General features: G+C 39.0%; 1 protein-coding gene across 3 annotated transcripts in view; it reads left to right on the top strand.

Annotated features, from left to right (window-relative positions):
• NRG4 (neuregulin 4) overlaps nucleotides 1–17,500 on the top strand; it is a 103,396-nt gene that overhangs the window by 49,112 nt on the left and 36,784 nt on the right. For all 3 annotated transcript variants that reach the window (XM_025208396.1, XM_006027222.3, XM_025208395.1), the window contains exon 2: nucleotides 13,998–14,063. In XM_025208396.1, coding sequence (XP_025064181.1) covers nucleotides 14,054–14,063 — 10 coding nt within the window. In that variant the 5' untranslated portion in view covers nucleotides 13,998–14,053. The remainder of the gene's footprint in view (nucleotides 1–13,997; nucleotides 14,064–17,500) is intronic.

Below are 17,500 nucleotides of genomic sequence, written 5' to 3'. Positions count from 1 at the left end.
CAGGACAACACTGGAACTAGATACTTATAAAGTTTTTGAAGAGTTGGAAAATAAACCCACTTTATCATTTTAAATCTAGATATACAAGGATGCCTATGGTACCTTATACTCCAGGTAACTTAATATAATTACAATAAAGTCACACCCTAGCTGCATTAAAAAAAATAGTTACAGAAACTCTGCTTGTCAAATTGCCACCTCTTTCATCATCATCTAGGATACATAACCTCAATGTTATTACCTATTTAATATAGATTCCCAGTCTGCATTTGCTGAAGTCTGGGATCTGTACCATTTAACATTATGTTTCACTGAACTTAGTGGATATGAATGTCTAAGGAACTGTGTAGTTTTACTGCTGTGTGTTATAACATACCTGTTCCATTTGTATATAGTGATTTGGCACTACCAATATTTGAGTTATTTTGGAAAAAAAATCATAAGTTTGCAGTTATTTAGAAATGACAAGTGTAAAATGGAACTTCAGGTCCCACCAAAACTTTTCCTTAAGGAGCTTGCCTAGAACTAACCCTATCCATTTTGATTAGATTTTCTATCGTCTTTCAGTTTCCTTCTACTGGTGTTTGCATAAAAGCCATCAACATTCAGTGATGGACAGCATTTGGAAACCTGGATAGATACATAGAATGCACTTGTTAATGTTGATTTTTTTTTTCAGTTTTTGAGAGTAGCAGTTTGCTCCAAACATAGCAGATCTTGAATATTTGTTAAATTCTTGATTCCCAAATCCTTCTGAAAAAAATGCCAAATATTTAATTTCTTTTCATTTCAGATAGATTTTGCATAGTTTGTATTAAAATACATACTTTAGCATCTTTTTCATTTCTGGGGGTGGAAATGATTTGCTAAAATATTTCAACAGATAGCTAGTTTGATGTTTTGTAGGCCTATGCAAATCTCTCCAGAGTGAAAAGAAAGTATCATATTTTCTTGCAAACAGTATGCACCTTTTCCCAAAAAACAGCTTCTGGAAATTGGGGTACACATTATAAGAAAGGAAAAAGTAACTCTGTGCATGGCATTCCATAGGGAGTGGAACAATGAGCAAGCTGGGCAACTCAGCTGCTGCTATTCAATGACTTACTCCAAGGAACTATCTTTTTTCTTCATTTTGCCTTTCAAAATGAAAGTATGCAATGTCTGAATTGCCAAATCTTTCCAAATCTTTCCAAATCAATTTGGAGGGCTCCGATTTGATTCAGAGAGATTAAAGGGTCTTCCTGATTTGATTTGGATTCAGCCACTGAATTGGGCCGAATCTCCACCAAATCAAATCAGCAACCAAAGCTTCGTGCAGCCCAGTTATCATACAATATAAATAGATTGTTAAGCCTTCCACGCAGGGACTGTGTCTTCATATTAGCTTATATGGTACTAAGCAGGACAAAATCTTAAAAAATAAACTTCAGTTCTTACCCAAATTCTAACTGGAGTTTATTGGTGATACTGGCATGTCTAAATAAGATGCTAAATGCACAGTAGATTAATTCTACTGTGCATTAGCATGTCACAGCAAAAGCCATGCTAATGTGCAGTAGAGTTAGTGTACTGTGCATTAGCATCACAAAAAACCTGTGCACCGTTGCTACTGAGCACTACCACCAGTTTCTGTTTATTCAGTTAATAGCGCACAGTAACCACAGCACATTAATGAACATGTAGAGGCGCCGACTGTAAACCAAGTATTACTTCAATATAAACATGAAAATGGGGCATGTGGTCTGTAGAAGGAATCAGGGTTTAAAATGTGTAATCCAGTTGCAATGTTCACTGAACAGTCATTCCTACTTGCATATATCAAATACCTGGATTATAAACAAACAGCATCTCAGCAGCTTGAATAGACTGGGGGTTATCTGTAAGTGTATATCATCTGGGTATAACAGCTATGGCCCTGATTCAGCAAAATGTGTAAGTACGTTTAAGTCTACTTTTAAACATTTTGCCAAATTGGAGCCTATCTGTGAAGTATGCTTCTCTGCATTGGGTTTTAAATTATTCCCTTCTATTATATAACATGATAGTTTGCATGCAAATCACAAAGTGCATTGGGATTCAGCTTTTTACTCCATTTTTGCAAATTATTCCACAGAAATTAGCTTCATTTGTGTAGGGAGTCATAATAAAGTCCAAAGAGAAGAATCTACTTTTTCAGTCAGTTAGCTAGTAACAAGAAATAAAAAGAATCGTACATATGCGCTCAACAAAATAAAACAATAGTTAGATATAAAATGAAGATAGTTTTATTAAAAACATTTTTCTAGAACACCATGTTTAAAACAGAAGTCTTATGAAAAGCAGTTACTGTGCAAGGAATGCAACCAATTGTAATTTCTGCCATTTATTCTTCAACATAATTGACACGTTACAAACTTGAAAATATCAATTTAAAAATAAATATACATCATTTTTACTTAAAGGAATGTAGATCAGTAATTATATATGTGAATTATTGTTTTTCAACTTAGTGAAGACTGAAATTTTCCATGTTTCTAGCTGCAAAATACTGCAAAGACAAAAACAACTTTGTACCAAAACACTTTGCATTCCAGCATGTACTCAAGAATGTTTCTGCCATACTGACTAGTGACCATAGCCTACAGAACCTCATACCTGCCATGTGACTAAAATGCATTTGTACTTGCATGAATCATCTTCAGTATTTTCAAGGTCACTCAGTCACCTTTAACTCTGTGATTCATTTCTTTTACCTTTGCTATAGCCCCACAGTTAACCCCAGTCAGAATTATTGCTTTTTAAAAAACATGAACACAGATTGTAAACTGATATCAGATTCTCTCTCTAACTGTTTTTAGGTTCAACCTAAGATATTTTTATTCATTATCAACGGCTGTGTCCACTCTACTAGCTGTTCATTTTTGCATTACACTTTTTTTTGTTCTCCTTTGCCAGAGTGGCTTCTTACTGGGCTAGTAGGCCAGGCTCTGCACCTAGCAGGGCACGCTACAGTGACATAGTAAAGATGGATCTACATGTGATCACCAACTAATGTCACTGTAGCAGTGCACTTCCCCAGTATAGCATGCTGTTACAGCAACACAGCTGGGAAATTTACCTGTGTGCCTCATGCACAGTGCAGTAACAGCCCGTACTGTGCCATGCTTTAGTGCTTCCAAAGGGTAATGCTAAAACACAGCACCATAGCAAGGTCACCATACAGCGACATGTAGACATACCCACGGTATGGTAACAGGCACTATATTAATAAACTATTCTTTTCATATTCCAGTCTAGAAACAGTTTTGTCATTTGCTCCATAGTAGCAGCTGAGAGTTGTGACAGGGCAAAAACTGTATTTTTCAAAATCTCAAACAAGTCAGCTATACAGAGCCAAATTATTTTCCTTTCACTGAAAATGTGTCAGACGTCACAAAAAGCTGAACTTCCTAACTCCAAATCACTGCAGTATATATCAGTCAAGGGTATACAGAGAATAGGTCACTTGATTAATTACTTCAGGGATACCACAGGTTTTGAGGTATTCCTTGACACATTTGCCCTATCAATTCTGCATACCTGCAACAGCTACATTATGATTTCTTTGCTAACATTTATTTTTTTGGTTTAAGATTCAAAGTCACCAATATCCAGCAAGCCTATAACTTTATATACCTGATTTTATCTCTAAAATGGCTGATGTATGAGGCTGTAGCACAAACTGAGGGTTACACCTGACATTGCATCCTTCTGCTGTTAAGGCTACCTTCACAGTTGGCAGCCCAATTCAGAAGAAGGCTAGATTATGGCTTTAACACAGCCCCTTGACAGGCAATTCTCAGTGGCATCTGCATTAGTGGCTGGGCACACCGAACAGCCATTCTTTATTCATGTTATTTGTATGTGCGCTACTTAATTCCCATCCCCATAGAACCTGCCAGTACTCAGGGAACAGACAGAACATAGCCCTCATGCCACTTCCTGCTCTACAAAGAGTTTAAAACTCAACAGTCATCCTGGGCCTCTCATCAGGTTATTTTGGGTTGAATTTCCCAATCTGATGAGGAGGTGGGAGAAGACACATTTTTTTGGTAAATATATTTTTAATGGCACCAGTTTCAAGGTGCTTAGATGTTTAGAATATATCACAAAGATCTAGGAAGTATGTTAGTTGGCAGAGTATGGTGTAGCCATAGGAAGTATGTTAGTTGGCAGAGTATGGTGAAGCCATCAAGGGTATATGATAAATGAAATTATGTGATTGTGTATCTACATAAATACATTTTGCCTACATGTGTTCTGCCTTGGTTATGAGATGTTTGATTACTTTACATAAAATAATAGCAATAATATTGAGGAAATTATGTATTAGTGTGGATTTCATAAGCATTTCCATAGGAAGTTTCCAAAGGAAGTTCTCGCTTTAGATAAAGAATTGTATGTTCCATGTATAAAACAAATTCGTATTCTGATGGTCAAAAAGAAACAGTTGGCCAAATTCTAACACTCCTGCTCAGATTGTAATCCCATTCTCACTGAAGAAGATGGCAGAATTCCTGTGGAGTGTAACCAAAGGGGAAATGCCCATCAGTCACGGCTCAGACTAAATCTCATAGACTTTAATGGGAAATTCATTTGAGTAAAGACTAAGGATTTGCCACAAAACATATCACCCAGAAGTTTTTCAGTCGTTGCTTTTACTATTTGAATGCTGTTTGTGATGATGTGATGATAATCTGCTGCCAAAGAAGAATGCACAATGTGCTGCAGGGGATTATCTACAGGAAAAAATAATTATTTCTAGTAAAACCAGACTGAGATCAATGAATGTAATCTTGTAAAAAAAATTCTCACTGATGGTTTCCTATTACCTACATATATTTGTAGAGTCCAACAAATGTTACCTTGGAAAAAAATAGAGCGAAAACATAGACCGGGTTCTGCATACACTCAATTGAGGCTTCAGTATTTCTGAACAGAGGAGACACACTGAGTATAATTGATGTAGCTGATGTCAGTTCTCTAATCCTGGGACTATCTTCAGTCTCAATACAGATTTGAATAATTTAATGGTTCTTTCCAAGAAAGTTCAGCAGGCTTTTATTTATGAGAGGTGAGGGAAAAATAATGTTCTTTTTGCAGTGAGACCCCACTGCTGATCTCTTTCTCATGTTAATGTTAATTCTACATAGAATAAAAATAGAATCTTTTCAGAAGCATCTTGCTCCCCTTCTGCCCCTGAGGCTGTGAATCATGGTTCCCTGAGCTCTGCTGACAGAAGCAGAGTATGATTATAGCTCATTAGGAGGGCAGTCTGGCTGCAAAGGCTTTGCTGGTGATTGTGGTAGCAGCAGTCCCATACATGGGTAATTCTGTGCATTGTTTTTGCGTGTTCTTAGAAGAAGACCACAATCCTAGCTCTTCTATTAAGCTTCTAACTGGTGATCTTATTCCACCACATTTTAGTCCTTGAAAATACCTTTTGTACTAAAAGTTTTTCAGGGACTCAAGCACGATAGAATAGGATTGCATTTAGGTGTCTAATAGAAATAGGATCTGGCCCTGAGTGTATCCATATCCTTCCTCCTTCACCTCATCAACAGCAAGCTTCTGATCTTTATGTTTAAGGTCCTATACAGTTTAGCTCTGTCTCTTACTATTTTGTTCCTGCCCTCTCCACTCCACCAAAAATACCAGCCTTCACTATTCATTTTCCTCACAAGAGCCTCTATGCTTTTTTCCATGCCACATCGTATACAAAGGACACGTTCTCCACATGGGCACTAACCTGTTGTTCTTCAAATACAGGTTTTTTCAACATCCCTTTTAACAGTAATGCCTATGGATAAGTGCCAACTGATAGCCTTGTTACATGGACAGCGGGACTTACAATATTTACAGAAAAATCAGACAGATAAGATAAATTAGTCCATTCAAAACTGGCTAACTGTGTATATATCTGGTCTCCATATTCTAATTTGTTTTTTACTAGTATTTCTTTTTGTCCCTTTTCCCTTCCTTCAGACTACTTCATACCCCTGTATCATCTTTTAAATAAATAACAAACGTCTTTTTGAAAAAAGGAATCGTCTTTTACCTTGTGTTTTCATACTATACAAAAATAAGTGACTAGCTCCATACACGGATAAGTGGGTAAAATTCTATAGCCTTTGTTACACAGTCAATTACAACTCCATCCAATTGTTTTTGCTGCCCATAAAATCTATGAATACATAGCACAATGGGGCTCCAATCCTGACTAGTGTCCATGAAATGCTCTACTTCAAAAAACAAACAACAGCAGCCCTATAATGACAACAACAACAACAAAATCATTTTTAAAATCATCTTTAGGGAATCTGAAGGTAGCTTCAAAATGTTTGATGAGCCAAGCACCACAAAAATAGGGAACATCTGGGATTTTGCTGTTCAGCCAATTCCTTTTTTAATCTGCCTGTATGCATAAGGCCTCCAATTTACCTTCCTCTGGGGATGCTGCAAGTCACAGCTCTGTATAAAAGTTACTAATGTCTTAATTATGAGTAAATGGGGAATAAACATAACAGTTAGTAAGCTTATGTGCTGGGGGTAAAATGCAAACAGATGCATTTAGAGACAAATCCTGGAAAGGGCACTGAGCAAACAGTTCCTTCAAATTTTTCAAAACAGGGTCAAAGACACCCTTCCTTTATGGACTGCAGTCACTGCTGCTGGGTGTAACAGCAGAAATACACTGAACCCAACCCATTGCTCCTCTGCTGTGTCTTTCTGTGGTTCAGAGGAGCCTCCCTCTGAGATACTCACTGGCTGTTTCCCCACCATATATGCAGAAGACCCATTCTTGTTCTCCCACACTTCAGTACAAAGAACAGCCACAGAATGCAGAAGTTAGGTGGACATACTGTGCAGCTCCTCCACCATCCAGCAAAATCCCACCAATTCCATGGTGTTTATGGCACAGCCCAATGGTGCTCAACCTTTTCCTCACGCAAGATGGATTTGTTGCTCTGGGCTGGTTTGTAGGTCAGATCAGGTCCCATGAGCCAGGACTGGGCCCCACGCTGGTTCCTAGAGCCCTGCACCACCTCCCAGGGCTGGCTCTTGTATCCCTGGATCAGGCCCCAGGACACATCCACACACAGATCCAATATGCTGTCCAGTCCATTGGGCTCTCCAGGGGTCTGGAAGTTTGGCAGCAGGGGAGCAGGAATTGCTGCTGCTACTACTCCCGCACCACCAGATTTTTTGGCCCAGATGGCATGGCTCTGTGGGCTGGGAGTTGAGCACCCCTGGCATAGTCCTTCTCTATGTGTTTGAGTTAAGCATATGCTCAAGGACCTTGCTGGATTATAGCCACTGTTATTAGCAAATCTAGTCAAATGTGACTGATTACAGAAGTACAAAGATATAATATATAAAAGAAAAAATAGAACCTCAGGTGGTACAAGAGGCTGAAACTAAAATGTCAGCATGTTCTGCCAGTACTAGAAATTTAACCCAAGTAACATATTTTCTAAAATGTTTATCATCTTAAAAATTAGAAAAAAATAGAACAATCATGGTACTGTGATGCAGGGGAAAAAAATCATGGGTTGACGTGGGTTCTTGCAGTTCATCTGTTACGGGTCTCAAATATTCTGTACATTTCTGGAAACTGAGAATATGACCATATTGTCAACTCTAGGTTGAAAGATTATTTCCTACATTAAATAAGAGCATCTCTGTCAAATGATTCCAAGATGTTTAACTTAATTACTTAATTATATTATTTACAAGGTTTTGTCTGTGCAAGCAGTTATGATAGCTACTTACCTAAAATGCTATTTCACATGCAAGTAGTTAGACCTGTAAGCTGGTCATTGTGCTGTACATATCTGATTTGTGTGCAGGTGTACCAGATTGGGAGAAGCCAAATACTAATATCAGGTACAGTATTTTTTTCCCCTTCCTGTATCTCAGTTTATCTTCCTGATGTAGTACAGACCCAAATTTACTCTTTTCAGGGCATTGATATATAAAAATTAAATCTCTGAAAGAAAATATTGAAGTACTCATTCTTCACCTGGGTTATTTTTGTAGTTGCAGTGTTTGTTTATTTTCAAGGAAATTAGTACAATATATTTAGGTAAAAAATACTGTCCATCTTTAAAGAACATAGTACAACATATTTAATGTGGAGCGAAAAAAATGCAAGTGTCAAAATAATAATGACAACTGAACTGAATTCAGTGAATCCAAAATGGAATGGTACCAGTCTGTTATCTGAGAAATTAAGTAATCCCAGTCAATGGAAGCCCCAAAAAGAGTCGAGTGAAAAATAACCAACCTATAATTTTCCTCAGGTGGTATTCAGTGATTTTGGAAGGTTTAGAGTAGATGGGACCAGCCATTCTCGAGTTATAAGTGAACATACATATAGACATAAACTTAATTTTATATATTTAGATAACATATATTCCATATTTTACTACATATATATAACTAAGTAACTGTTTGTTTATTGCCCTCAAAACAGTTATGAATTTATCAGCAACTCACTAGATGAGTCTACACATTCATTAACGCCCATTTAGTTTAGTTCTTGCTTAATGGAGTTACTGTGCATTTAGTTTAGTACTTGCTTAATGAAGTTACTGCAAACTATAGTTGCTGTGCAGTAGTGCCGGTGCACAGATTTTTTTTGTGCTGCTTACTGCACAGTAGCGTATTAGCATGGTTTTTGCCCAGCACGCTACTACACAGTGTTATTAGGCTACTGTGTATTAAGCATCTTGTGTAAATGCACCCTTTGAAAAATAACACCTTTCAGCATTCCCCTTACTAAGTTTTAGTACTTGTTATTATAATATATTAAATGCAAAATAGTTACACATGCACACACACGTGCACATGCACGCGCTCTCTAGCCTTAAGGCTGTTTTATAGGAGGATTTACACTTCTCACTGTACGTAATGCTGCCCAAACTTCGTTGGTCGTGCAAGTCCCTAGAGCTAGGGAATAAGCAAGTCCCGTAACGTTCTTTAAACTCCCTTTAAATCTACACAACAGTCTGCAATTTGCAACATTTCCAATAGGGTGAGAAAATCTGCAGCCTTAATGCAATAAACTTGGTAACATCCTGGAATACATTCTGCTTCTCTTGGAGACCCTGAGACCAAGGAAGGGTATTGTAATATCTGAAAACTTGTCTAAATTTATCCCACTCATGCAGCTGGTCCAATGCACAATATCACCCACATAAATTCTTGCCTCTTGTCCTTATCACGGACCATTCTAATCCTTGCACTGCTCTGTCCCTTTCCTTTTTTCACCCAAATGTAGCTCCTATTATTTCTAAACTCTTTCTCTGTACCTGTGGATTACAGTGGTTCCACTTTCAGAAAATGACTGAGTAGGCCTTGCCAGATTGCTTGACTATAATAGGCATCAGTGAAATATCTGCAAACAGCTTATGAATTTGCCTAGTGCATACCAGTTTCTGGATCATTCTGGACCACTTAGTTATGTGTGTCTACAGAGTATAAACACAGTGGGTGGGGGCATTCATCCAACACTAGTCTCATTTATGATACCAGAGTTGGTCAGTCAACTATGGCCCAGCTGAGCCTATTAGGATTAAGGAATGCCAGCTTCCATAGACAACTGCATACAGGGGAGTGCTATGGTTTACATTCACATCTGGCAACCTTTGACTTCACTCCCAAAATGACCAAGTATCAATTTACATCTGGATCAACTACAGTAAGCCTTTGGGACTAGTCCAGAACCAGGCTCGGACTCATGCCTCTGAAGTTATAGTGAGACACCTTAAACGCACTATTATCATGGCCCTTACTATCACAGTACAAATGATAAATAAAAAACAAAAATGTTTGCTAGCCAGTGGCAAAATTAATATATCGAGTGTGGATCTAATTGGTCAGACCTTTAAATCCCAGATGAAGTCAAAGAGAACCTAATTTCTAATCTAATTAAAAATGGTTCTGTTCAATTCCAAAACATGGGGTATAGTACCTACTTGTTTTAACAAAGAAACTGGAGACAGAAGCCAAGCCATATCTGAGTAAAATTGAGCCCTGATTTAGCCTGATTAATTTCAATAGCATTACACCAGAAATGTCCTGGGCTTTACTGGGTCAAGATCAAAGTAATGTCATAAAAAAGCAAACTAACTGAAAGCTTCTATGTGACTTACCATTTATACAACTAATGTACTGAAGATTTACAAAATATTGTATTTGGCACCAGTGAAAAATGAGACAGACAGGAAATATGATCACCTTATTTATGCAAATTCAAGATGAGTTTGAATTTAAGATGACCCACCCCACAATAATTAGATTCTATACATGGAAAATTTATAAATTTGTTATAATTCTCTATGTATAGAATCTAATTATTGGAGCATAACCTTAAATTCATCTCCCCCACTGCTGCAGCAGGGCAAGCAACACTAGAAGTAGGCAATGGGAGAGGAGGGTGAGTATCAAGTGGCCTGCCCCCTGCCCCTTGTCCTCCTCCCACTACTTGCTCCTTTGCTGCTTGCCTCCCCCACCAGTGCCTGTGCACCCCAGCCCATCTCCTGCCCTACAGTTTCTGCCCTTCCCAAGGACCTGTTCCTGCTATCACTTGCCCCCTCTCCCTCCTGCCTCCCCCTAAGCTTGTACTCCACTGTCAGCTGTCCCCCCAGAGTTTATCTTCTGCAGCTCCAGAGCGTACTCCATGGTTACTTCAGCCCCTGCCAGGCCTGACTGCAGCAGTTGAAGCTCCAGACCCAGCAGCGGAGCTGGAGCCAGGATGGGAGCTCCTACCACCACTGCCACCTAACCCCAACTATGACTTACCTCCTAAATTGTTTTTATATATATATATATATTACACACACACATACTAGTATATTGCCCATCAAGAATGATGGCGGTGTGGGGTGGGTGGGGATGGAGCGCTGCCACCCACCAACCCGTGGTGCCACGGCCTCCCAGGAGCAGGGGCGGTGGGGAAAGCTTGCCCTGCCATCCTCTCATTCCCCTCCAGTGCCGCTGGCCTCACTCCCTCCTCCCCTCCGGCCCTGCTCCTCAGCGGCAGCAGAGCACTGCCATGGTGGCGGGGATGGAGTTAGCGGGGGGCAAGGCCTGCATGCGAGCCTTGTCCTCCCGCTCCATCCCCTCCATCATGGCAGCACTCCACCATCTCCGAAGAGCAGGGACAGGGGTGGGGGGTGGGGGGAGGTCAGCACCTGCTCTGTCCCTGCCATCACGGCGACACTCCGCACTCCAATTGGTTGTTTCACTAACCACAGTGCTCCAAAAGCGTTACAGACAGACAGACAGACAAAGACCTTTATTATATAAGAATTTTTTTAAAAGATCTCGAATGTACATACATTTAGCAGCCATCAAGATTTGTATTGTATTCTGGCTGTTGGAAAGCTGAAGAATACAGCCATGGTTGGGCTGGGACCAGGTCAACCATGTTCTCTGTGCCGTGGGCCCAAGCAGGATGGCAGCTGGAGCCATGGAGGGTAAGCAGTTGTGGAGGGAGGAGACGGGGAGCCTGGGGCAGAGGCTGTGAGAGGCAGGGGGTGGGCACGAACAGTGGCTGTGCTCCACCTCTGACCCCAGGTTGGGGCTGGAGTTGGAGCTGCAGCAGCTGCCTGCCTCTGCTAGTCCTCAGCTTGTATTCAAATCAAAGATGAGGGGCTTCCCTCCTCCCCACCCCCCCATGTTAAATGGTGAAAAAAAAATAGAGGTTTGAAGGATTTATTCTGAAGTCATTTACACTTGTTTGAATTGGGTGTAAAAAGATGACCAAATGAGAATTCTTGATTAATTCTAATTGTAAAATATCACTCCTACTTTGCATAGACACAACTATTGCACAGGAGTCAGGCAATGGAGAGTTAGGCAAGTTCTTCAGATGTTGGATTGGCACATAGAGTTGATTTGATTCTGAAGAGCTCCCCTGCCCGCAATAACAGAGTTGGATTACATATAGGATGTTTTTAAAAATTACCATGAGTTGAAATCTAGAGCAGTGGTTTTCAACTTGTGGTCAGCAGACCCCCTGCCCTTTGGGGTCCACAGACTATGTATAAGGGCTCCACAAAAGATGACTATGATTAATCAAAAGTATGTGAATACCCACACTTACCATTCAAAAGGGTCTGCACCTCCATTCCAACTTTCTAAAAGGGTCCACAAATGAGAAAAGGTTGAAAACCACTGACCTAGAGGACTGGAGAAAGTAAGTTTGCCAGGTATTAAGCAAAGCATTTTTGTTTTATATGTTAGGAACAAATATACAATATTAGTAAGCCAACAACAGGAATGTTTAGAATGGGTTCAAGAAATTAGACAGGTTATTCCTTTAAACATTTAAATAAGATATCCATACTAGTGATGGTGCATTATCAAATTTTGGAAAGGAATTAGTTTAAAGTTTAAGTCACATATCTTGTTTAAATTTAGTGTGATTAGGGCTTTTAAGTATTTAATGGTAGTGTGAGACATTTTAAAGAGAAGATTTTAGATTCAATTTACTGAGGTAAAAATTAGGAATAACATTTCCTACATTGCTTAAAATTTACTTTAAATCAGATCTTTCATTACAGAGCATTCTTTTTGTATTGCAATTTGGACCCTGCTTAGCAGTATGCCAAATACCATCTACAGTACCTGTTTTCTAGGATTGGTGGTGAACATGTGAGCAGTCTCATGAGTACAAAGGAGTGTTTACCCTGGCCCATACTTGGCTTCTGTGCACACTTTTGTCTCAACCTCCTCCACATTGCATGATGCAATTATATAATTCTCCAGCTTTCCAGCAGCTGGAATACAACACAAATCCTGGCTATTGGTAGATGTATACCTATTCAAGATCTTTTCTTTCTTTTTTTTTTTTCATATAACATTTTCAGATTTGGGTTCTGAGGTAAGTCATAGTTAGGGTTTGGTTTGGTTTGGCTTGGCTTGGTTGTAGAGTTCCAGATGTTACTGTATTTTCTTTTAATGAAGATAAAGTTGCATGCATGTGTGAGACAGCCCAAGAGGAGGACTGCCCTTGGGTGGAGACCTTGCTATTACACCTCTGCATTATAGGGAGTTGCCATTCAGATTTCTCTTTCATGGACAGGACGCTTAAAGCAGGAATAAAGGAGTGGGTTAAGTTCCTGTGAAAAACAGGTTTATCTGCTTACATTTATACAGTAAGTACAAACCCATTTTGTCTTTTGAAACAGGAATTTACATAAATTTGCTTTGCCCTGCTAAGGATTCAGTATTAGGCATTTCTTTTAATGTTTACAAATACCTTGGTTTGCTATTTAAATGGAAAAAAAATCTTTTAACAGAGGGGGAAAAAAGTCTTCCAGATGGATGATGCAACACTGTAATCCCTTTAAACGTGAACATATAAATTAACTTTCTCTGATGGCATTGTTTCTCCCAGGGCACTCTCTGAGGTAGTATTTCTCCATATTCCTCCCAAATGGTGCTGTAAGCCACACTTCAGTTCTAAATGTTCTGTTTTTTCAAAGGTTTACTAAACAGTACAGTATGTGAATTAAAATAGACTGAGAAAAGGGAAACTTTGGAAATATGAACTGCAATACCAGAGCAGCCAATGAACTAAGATCCTGTGTAGTAGTGACCATACCGAGTGCTTTAGATTGAAGAAAGAACAAGAAACCTTACAACAGACAATTATAGAACTGACCAACCAATAAGAGAAGTTTCTTCGTAGCTCTGTCAGGTAGTGATTGTTTCTGTCCTGAAGCAAGAAAATGTATATCCCTCATAAAACAAATCACCATCCATAGGTATGGCTCATACCTTCTTGAATCCTGTTAATTCTCTTGTCTCAACTTCTATTTCACCTGACAGTCAAACAGCAGATAGATACAACTAAACACATTTCCTTCAACTCCAGAATTATAAGGCAGGAAAATTCACATTCTAGTGAATGCACAAAAAAAAAAAGGATTAAAAATTACATGTTAAATGTATTTTTCCCCCTTCAGGTGCTGTTTTAAAAGAATAGCCTTTGACCAAGAATAAAAATTGTCGTCAGAATAATATGCGAACAGGTAAATTCTAGTAAGTTTATTTTTTATTAATGTGTTTAAATATATTTACAATTCACTGAAGTCCACTGATTCCAGCTGCTAGTATTGGACTATTAAGCTTGCTCCTGAAAGCAACTCCACACCCAGGGCAATGGACAAGTACTTGGCAGTTAGTAACACCTACAGCTTCCCTAAGGAAGGATTACATTGGCCAATCTTAATGCATCTCTTTAACATTGGGATTGGCTGGCACATGGCCCAAAGCTTTGTATAAATGAAGAAGGATGATGTAAACCTTTTATTTGCTGCCTTCTAACAATTTTGAATTGTTTTATTTTTGGTTCACAGGATATCAAACTTAGGCAGTGTTTGATGGTTTAGTTTCTGACTTGGAGACAAATAAACCAAAGTTGTAAGCAGCAGCGGTGGATAAGGTTCTAGGTACTACTAAGAGATTTTATAGTTGTTGTTTGCCTTTTTTCAAAGACAGGACACTCAGATCCAAAGTTTTCAATGGATACAGACAAAGATGTAAAAGCAGTTTTGCATGCATTGGACCTGAATATGTGCACACAGAACGTAATGTTGCAATTACCTCTGACACTGAATTCCTTATAGCACTAACTTGGAGTGGTTCAATGTTCTTTAATCTTGGTTCAAAAACACAGACTCTTTGATCACCTTCCAGAAATGTTTTTGACCTCATTTTCTTCTCTCAGCAAGTGAAGTATTTGATCAAAATAAAAAAATGTACATGTTGTAGAATTGAATAGGTCAGTAGAATTTCTACAGAGAAATTAATTTGGAAATTTATTGACAATGTCTATTTTTAAATTGATTTTTAATCTACATTGATCTTGAAAATGTTTTGCCCATCATCACGTATCTTCCATAGCAATCTTTTCTATCGGTTATGGTTATACTAATTCAAACGTTGCATATATTTGCCTTTCAGAGAATACAATTTGCATTTTTAGATTAAAAAAAGGTACTAACTTCACTCATAAGATAACACAGTGTGGCCTTTTGAAACCAAATACAAACTGCCACATATACACATTTAACCGAATAAAAAAAAAAAAAAAAAAAAGATAGTGATTCAGGTTGGACAAGTTTATTTTGGCAGCAGAGCACAATACCAGATGAACTGGCAGGTCTGGTTGCACACCTCTAAAAAAACACTAATCTCTTAAGAAAGTGGCAAACTACACTACATCCTCCCTTATACTAATGTACCTGGGTCCCTAGCTCTGTTACAATACATGCTGATTTTCATGCAGTACTTGTATTTCACTGGATCTTTGGCTGTAAACTTAATGGAAAAATCTTGCCCTGTAAAGTGGAAAAGAAAAGATTGCTGTGTGTTAGATTTTGGTCTAAACCATGTCAGTGAAATGAACATGGCTTATATTAATTGTAATAATTTACATTTTACATTTTAATATTTACTGTATTAAATAAAACGTAATTAATAAAACGTGCGAGCCATTTTGCAGTGTCACTCTGGATACTTTTAATAAACAGCAGAGGAAATAGTTATTTGCCCATACTGGAATGAGAGAAAAGTACAGATGAGTTCATAACAGAACATTTGACTGAGTCAGATGTAGGAAGATATTCTCTAAAGACTCAGCTTACCGGCAAACACTTTAAACAAGTGAGAACTAACATTTTTCCTTATCATTGTAAGTGTTAGTTCAGAAAATGTATAATATAGTGGCAAGCTCTGAAGACCTGCTTTTCTTGCCCTACTCCGACTTGCCCCTTCTCTCCAGATAGGCTGAAACTAGAATTCCTGAGGTATTTTGCCATGGAATGGAGACGTAGCTTAAGGGACTGAGGAGAAGACAGTGGCATGGGTTTTAAACAGCGTAGGTTGTAGCCGTGTTGGTCTAAGGACATTGGCAGGCAAGGTTCTTTGGGTAAACCCAATATCTTTTATTAGACCAACTCAAATAGTTGAAAAATTCTTCTTGGCAAGCTTTCGGTCAAACACCCTTGGTCAGGCTGAGGAAGTGTCTGCAGATAGTCTGTGCTCTTCCTGGATGGAGTGACAAAGAAAGAAAGCCAGTCAGTTAAAATGTAAATTGAGGTCGTAAGTAGGTGAGAGACAGGCGGGGGGGGGGGGGAAAGGGGGCATGAATGTAGCTGTAGTCAAAGGATGGGAGACAGGAGGAATGGGGGAAGAGAATGAGAATAGCTGGTAAAAAGTGGATGGTTTACCTGGGAAGTCAGATGTTAGGCAGGTTACAATGCGTCATAAATCCAATGCCTATATTTAGTCCATGATTTTTTGTATCCAGTTGATTGATGAAGTGAAGTTCATAGGCTCATCTGTGAAAGGTATTACCTATGACGAGCCTATGAACTTTACTTCATCAACCTACTGGATACAAAAAATCATGGAGTAAATATAGACATTGGATTTACTTATGAATACAGTAAAAAGAAGCTACAACTGGGCTACACTGGTTTATTTCAAAACAGTAGAGATGAAAAATGTAAATCACAATACCCATTTCTACAATAGTGTCCTTTGTATAAACCAGTAAGTCAGATTTTTCTATACATAAACAATAGGAATTCAGCTGTCTCATTTTCAGATACTGCTAGAAATAACAGTGAAAACACCACCTAAAGTGATATCAGAAACTTGAGAATCATGTGTTGTCACAAACCCATTCTATTCCTGTTTTAAGGGAAATGTTGGAGTTTTATAAGTAAGGAGTTATAAAATAAACTTGTGTATGTATATACACATTATCTACATCTATAGCTATATAATCTTATCATATAATCAAACACACTACAGACCCCCACACCAAGGGGAAGAACTAGATTTGGGGCTCCTGAGGCAGCTCTCAGAGACCATAAAAACTAAGGAGGCGGTAGTCATGGGGGACCTAAACTACTCAGACATCTGCTGGGGGAGACAGACAGCAAAGTACCACCGTTCACGCACGTTCCTATCCTGTGTACAGGACCTCCACCTGACGCAGGAGGTACATGGTCCCAGGAGGGGGAATGCCTTACTGGACCTGGTATTGGCAACGGGGGATGATATGGTAGGGGACCTACAGATTGGTAGTCACCTGGGGGACAGTGATCACCAAATAATAGAATTCACCATAAGACATCAAGTGGGAAAGGTAACTAGTAGGGTGAAAGTGCTAGACTTTAGGAAAGCTGATTTCAATGAACTCAGGCGATTAGTCAAGGATGCACTGCGGAGTAGGAGTTTTGAAGTGATGGGAGCCCAGGAAGGGTGGCTGTGCTTTAAGGAAATGATCCTTTGGGCACAGAGGGAGACAATCCCGACGTGAGGAAAAAGAGGGAAAGGGGCCAGAAGGCTTCCTTGGCTGACCAGAGAAATCCAGAGCAGCCTGCGGACTAAAAGGGGAGCATATAAAAAGTGGAAACGGGGAGAGATTACCAAAGAGGAGTATACCTCCTCTGCT

This window comes from Alligator sinensis, unplaced genomic scaffold, assembly GCF_000455745.1.
Source record: "Alligator sinensis unplaced genomic scaffold, ASM45574v1 scaffold954_1, whole genome shotgun sequence".
In the NCBI taxonomy this organism is placed as follows: Eukaryota; Metazoa; Chordata; order Crocodylia; family Alligatoridae; genus Alligator; species Alligator sinensis.
Note: the sequence above shows the minus strand (reverse complement) of the source record. Positions and strands in the feature narration are given on the sequence as shown.